The sequence below is a fragment of the Triticum aestivum genome, chromosome 3A (assembly GCF_018294505.1).
Source record: "Triticum aestivum cultivar Chinese Spring chromosome 3A, IWGSC CS RefSeq v2.1, whole genome shotgun sequence".
Lineage (NCBI taxonomy): Eukaryota > Viridiplantae > Streptophyta > Magnoliopsida > Poales > Poaceae > Triticum > Triticum aestivum.
In genome coordinates, this window is record NC_057800.1 from 105,485,397 (window position 1) to 105,491,085 (window position 5,689).

The window sequence follows — 5,689 nt, forward strand, 5'->3', positions numbered from 1 at the left end:
TCCGCTTAACAGAAAAATCATTCGAGTCTGTTATAGCTCTGTTCTCGTCCACGCCGTCGACCAACCCCCGTCTCGTACCCCGCACCGGCAACCTTGTTCCTGTCAGCCAGAAATGAACCCGAGCCGAACCCAGTCCCTCGGGGGGCTCCGGCCGAAGCGAAAAGACGTGTAGGCCCGCTCTGTCGGCGACAGATAGGCCTATTCTCGCCGCCCCCCTTCTCTTCATTTTCTCATTGCTTCCCCCTTCTGTCCCACCGCTCCCGCCATTCTCCTCCTGCTCTCGGCCATCCCGTCGCCATACCGCCGAAGAAGTATTCGGCCCCTCGCCCCGCTGCCGCTGCCGTTTCCATCCAGCCGAAGCAGAGGAAGCCGAGGGCACCGGTGGCAAGACCACCGGGCGTGTCCAACGCCGAGTGGAGGGTGGAGGTTCAGCGCTGGGGGACTGTCACCACCGACCGGCGGAACAGGCTCATCGCCAAGAAAGCCAGGGACGCGATGGCGGCGGAGCAGGCAGAGACGTCTCACGCGGGGATGATGAATCCGCCCGGCCACTGCCCGCAAACTACGTGGGGGAGCAACAGAGCGTCGCGTCGCCGGCCAACTTCTCGCTGCCGCCACCGCCCTGGGGGTACGCACCCTGGCTACTCCGACGGCGACGCGCACGGTGGTTTCAACACCAACACCACCTTCCCGCATGGCGCGGCGCCACGTGCCTCTGTCTCCGGCCTGAACCCTGACCAGCGCGCCCCCTCCCCCGCGTTCGCCGACATCCATACCCAGTAAACTACTCGCCGCCGGCGTACTGAGCCTCGCCTACGCCACCTCTGCGCCGGGGCGCCCTACTCTTCGCACACGCCTCGGCGCCGCCATAGATCGGCAACCCCGACGCGATCGACGCCAACATGGACGAGATCATCACGAGTGGCTCGGTCGCCGCCGCCTCCTACCCTGGGTTCCACGCGCAGGACAAAACAATGGACACCGTCGTCAACATGGACGAAGAGCTTGACGACGCTGAGGACGGGGAGGAGGAAGAAGAGGCTGAGGAGGAGATGGAGCCGGCGCCGGCGATGAAAGGGAGAAAGAAGAGGCGGGTGGCCAGTGCCAGGCCGGGCGAGCCGTGCGTTAAGTGGACGTCCAAGAAAGACGAGTGCCTTGCCGAAGCATGGAAGACCATCAGCATCGGCCCGATCACCGGCTTGAATCAGAATGTCGACACGTACTGGAGACGGATCAAGTCGGCGCTCGATGAGCGCAAGGTGGTCGACCCCTACTTTGCCACCATTCACATGGAACGCGGCGACAAGGCCATGCTGAACCATTGGGTGATCATCCGGGCGGCCTGCAACAAATGGCATGGGATTGTCGAGAAGACCGTGGCTCGTCCGGAAAGCGGCGCCAACGTCGAGGGTCAGATATGTCCAGCCGCCGGCTCACTTCTTTCGTTGTGTACGTCGTCGACACTTGTTCTTCGGCTGCGAAGATGGTTCAGATGTTCAACATGTATCGCCAGGACAACAACGACCAAGAGTTCAAGTTCCTTCACGTGTTCTTCCAGATCGAGTCGTGCGAGAAGTGGAGGGCGGTCCGGCTCACCCTCGCAAGGCCAAGGAGACGTACAAGCCGGACGCGCCCGCCCCGAGGGCGGCGGATGGGCGCTGTGATGGCAACAAAAGAGCCAAGACGGCGAGGGACGCGGCACTTGCTGCCGAACGGCTTCAATCGTCGATCGAGCAGTGCATCGCCGATGCCAAGAACAACGCCGCAAAGAGGGAGGAGAAATCCGACGCACGGTGGTCGGCGTTGATGACGAAGTAGGACATGAAGCTCAACCTTCTCAGGACCAACGTCGCCGTGAAGAAGAGGAACACCGACCTGGCGTTCTTGATGGCGGTAGACATGTCGATGATGGACGAGCAGGTCAAGGCGTAGTACCTGGTGGAGCGCGGCCTCATCTTGAACCAGATGCCTGGGCCAACACCACGCCGATAACAACGTTGACGCCCAGCCTGAGCGACGAAGCGGTGCCGACGCCGACCGCCAGCCCGAGCACAGAAGCCACACCGACGCCAAGCATGCCTGCATCCACGCCGACCCCGGCCAATCCCACGCCGTTCCTGACCAGTTCCACGCCAGAGGAGCCCATCGTTTGATGCGTTTCTTTGTCTACGCGTCTTTCCTTTTGATCGCCGAACTTTCGTGTTTGTTTGATAGCCGAACTGTAGTATGGTAATCGCCGAACTGTTGCATGATGATCGCTGAACTTGTGGAATTTTTTTGATAACAAGAAAGACAAATTTGAATTTATGGGCGTTTGAGGGCCGAAACCTGAAGGCCCGGCTGGGACAAAAAAAACGACCGGCGCAAACGCGAAAACGCATTCGGCCGGGTGTGCTGGGGGCCGAACCGAGTGAAGATGCTCTAATATTTCGTTATGGAATCACTACCAACTTTATGTACACCGCTTAATCCCGTCTGCCCGTCTAGTCTAGAATACAAGGTGTCAACTCAAAAGTAGTCGAAATGGTCCTCATGTTGTTGCTTGTACGGCTCCTGCCGCTCCTTCCTGCTCATCGTCTTCGCCTTGCTCCTTGCCACCGGCACGGGCACCTCCGGCGGTCGGACGGACCTGACGAGCGCCCAGTTCACACCGCGGAAGAACGCGTGCCGCTTCACCTCGCCTGACCCCGTGCAGCTCCCCAGTCGCTTCCCGGGGCACTTCGCCAGGAGCCGGGCCATGAGGTCCTGCGCCCGGAGCAGCTCCTCCCGCTCGCCGCAGCTCGCCGACGACGGGACCCGCGGGAAGGCCACGGGCCGCTTGCCGACGATGTTGGCGAGCGTCTCCTCGTTGGTCGCCCCCTTGAACGGCGTCTGGCCGTACACCATCTCGTACATGAACACTCCCAGCGTCCACCAGTCCACCGCGCTGCCGTGGCCCTGTCCGGAGATCACCTCCGGCGCCAGGTACTCGTGCGTGCCCACGAAAGACCTAGACCGGGCCGCCACAGGCTCCACCACCACCTCTGCAGGGTCAGACTCAGACGTCTGTTCGGGCTCGGAATGCTCGGCGGCGTCGGCGTCCACGGCCGCCGCGCCGGGCATCGGCAGCAGGCGCTTGCGTGTTACACCGTTGAATAGGCATGACAGCACCGGCTGGATCGGCGGGACGCACGACGAGGAGTGACCATTGGTCGAGCTCGGGTTGGCGCCGGCGCCGTCCCCTCTCGGTTGGCGGAGGAGCTTGGGGACGACGTCGTCGCACTTGAGGGAGAGGTCGAAGTCGGAGAGCATGATGTGGCCGTCGGCGCGCACCAGGACGTTCTCCGGCTTGAGGTCCCGGTACACCACCCCCATCATGTGCAGGTACTCCAGCGCCAGCACCGTCTCCGCCGCGTAGAATCTGCCGTTCATTATTCGGCGATCGATCTCTATCAGCTCAGCCAGATAATATGCATGTCGCCATGCATGCATGCGCGCGCAGCTCAAATCATTAGCCCAAGTGGGTTCTTTCTCAAAAGATCTGCTTAGATAGGCATGCACGGCGAGACAAAAAGTGTCTATGAAATACTCTGAAATAAAGCACCAATGCAAATGCATATGCACATTGCACATGGGAAGAAGATTACTACACTACACTAGCTCAAAGTGGTGCCATGCTTTAAAAAAGGAGTGACACGAAGACAAAGCTTGACCCTGAAACAGAGAGAATCTCAGCTTTTCATCCCACGCGTAACCTTCAGGCCATGGGATATTCGGATCAATGTGAATGTGTGGCACAGTGCATGCATGGAAGTTGAACGGTGGGATTGATAATGATATTGATACCTCGCGGAGGCGACGCTGAACCGGCGGCCGGGCTGCCGCTGCCGGGCGACGTGGAGGTCGCCGCCGGGGCAGAACTCCATGACGAGGCAGGCGTAGTGCGACGCCTCGAAGTCGGCGTACAGCGTGGGCAGGAAGGGGTGGTCGAGGGCGCGGAGGATATCCCGCTCCACCTCCGCGCGCCGGAGCTTCTTGCGGAACGCCAGCGCGTCCTTGTCCACCACCTTCATGGCGTAGTAGAGGCGCCCGGACGACGACGGCCGGTGCGGCGGCTCACGGAGCTCGCACAGGTAGACGTTTCCGAGGTCGCCGCTGCCGAGGCGCCGCACGAGGCGGAAGTGGTCCAGCCCGACGCTGCCGCCGGCGGCGGCTGCGCGGACGCGCGCGATGGCCTCCCACTCGGCATGGTTGGCCTTGTGGGGCTTGCTGTGGCGGCAGGGGGTCTCGCCGCCGCCAGAGACCGAGCTGGAGCTGCCAATGTCGCTGATCCAGCTCCGGCGGGAGCCCAGCGCCGTGAGCGACGACGGACGGCTACTGTCGTAGTCCGATTCATCTCTAACGGCAGCCATGGAAGAAGCTAGCTTGCCTCTGCCTTCCAGCACCAGCTCCCTATGTCTATATAGGCAGGCAAGCAGCGGTGTCTGTCATGTGTGGCCAGTTGAAAATTGATTACAAAATCCACAAAAGCGCTTTCAAGGATTGGAGGGTATCTAAGCCTCCGAGAGTTGATAATACCTTAGGAGTAGCCTTTTCCTTTTCGCTCCACACGGATATATAGATGCATAATTAATATCTAGTGAATTTTTTAGACATGGCAAATAAAATATTTTTCATGGCAAATTATGTTTGACTAGAATGACAATTTAGTTGGTGAGCATAATAAATCCGTCTTGGTTTATTTCTTGTTAGAAAATCGACGTGCTTACAAACTAAATTTAACATACTCGCGTCAACATAAATTGCCATGAAAAAAGTTCGTTTTGCGATACCTAAAAATTTGACGTCAGTTTTTAGCATTTCCGTAATTATATGCATCAATCATCCTAAAAAAATGTATGCAACAATCGTCACATCAGTGGATTAAGGATAGCCAGTTGTCTTTGAAAAAAAGGCTAGCCGGTTGGAAACTAAGCTCCCTTGCCACTTTTACATTTCCCCCTCCCACTACGGCGACGCACCCCGCATGCGCCATGGAAGGGTTTCTGCCGCCGCCGCTGGAAGGTGCAACCATGCGAAGCCAGTGTGTAGCTGGCGGTTAGATGCGAAGAGAAAGGAAATAGGTGCAACTTCAAAGCGTCAGGTTCGAGTCTTTTATATGTGTCATAGCACATAATTCTGTGAAAGTGTGCAAGTGCATACTGGCGTCCTTGGATGCAGAACCTCCAAAATTGTTATGTTGAACCATCGTGACAAGGTGAGCTTTGATCTCAAACTGCTCGGCTGCGACATCAGTTAAAGTGGTAGGTGCAAGCACAAAGTCTTCATTAGGAGTTGCAAACTCCCCAAGTTTCTTAGCCATGATATTTTTTTTGGGGGGGGGGGGGTGGGGAGGGGGGGGGGTCAAAAAAAGAAACTAAAGACAAAAATGAAACTAAAACTGAAAAAAGGCTAAAACAACGCCTCTTATCACCTCGCTAGGGGTACCAAAGATGCTTCCCCGACAACGGCGCCGAAAAAAGTTTGATTGTCTTTGATCCGGTTTTGGATGCAGATAGTCCTAACTTTTTTCCCCGAGGGTGACCTTGGGTATCAAACCCATTGGAAGTAATGCTAATAGACATGGATTCAAACAAGTTGTTGTTGACGTTAGGAGCTCCAATTTCCAGGACCGAATATCGCAAATTGTACTTGAGAGAAAACAATGATA

The 5,689-nt window shown here is 57.3% G+C and overlaps 1 protein-coding gene across 1 annotated transcript; it reads right to left on the minus strand.

Annotated features, from left to right (window-relative positions):
• Positions 1-2,417: 2,417 nt before the first annotated feature.
• LOC123058058 (protein kinase PINOID 2) lies at positions 2,418-4,431 on the minus strand. The gene is made up of 2 exons (XM_044480889.1): positions 3,826-4,431; positions 2,418-3,400 (listed from the first exon to the last, which is right to left on the minus strand). The coding sequence occupies exons 1-2, from the start codon at positions 4,389-4,391 to the stop codon at positions 2,509-2,511; spliced, it is 1,458 nt and encodes a 485-aa protein (XP_044336824.1). The 5' UTR covers positions 4,392-4,431; the 3' UTR covers positions 2,418-2,508.
• Between the last annotated feature and the right edge of the window lie 1,258 nt (positions 4,432-5,689).

What these genes read in the sequence shown, in the direction of transcription:
- LOC123058058 (XM_044480889.1), bottom strand. Translation starts at nt 4,391, where the DNA reads ATGGCTGCCGTTAGAGATGAATCGGACTACGACAGTAGCCGTCCGTCG. An exon ending in TTCAGCGTCGCCTCCGCGAG is followed by an intron (nt 3,401 to 3,825) that starts GTATCAATATCA and finishes AATGAACGGCAG; the next exon opens with ATTCTACGCGGCGGAGACGG.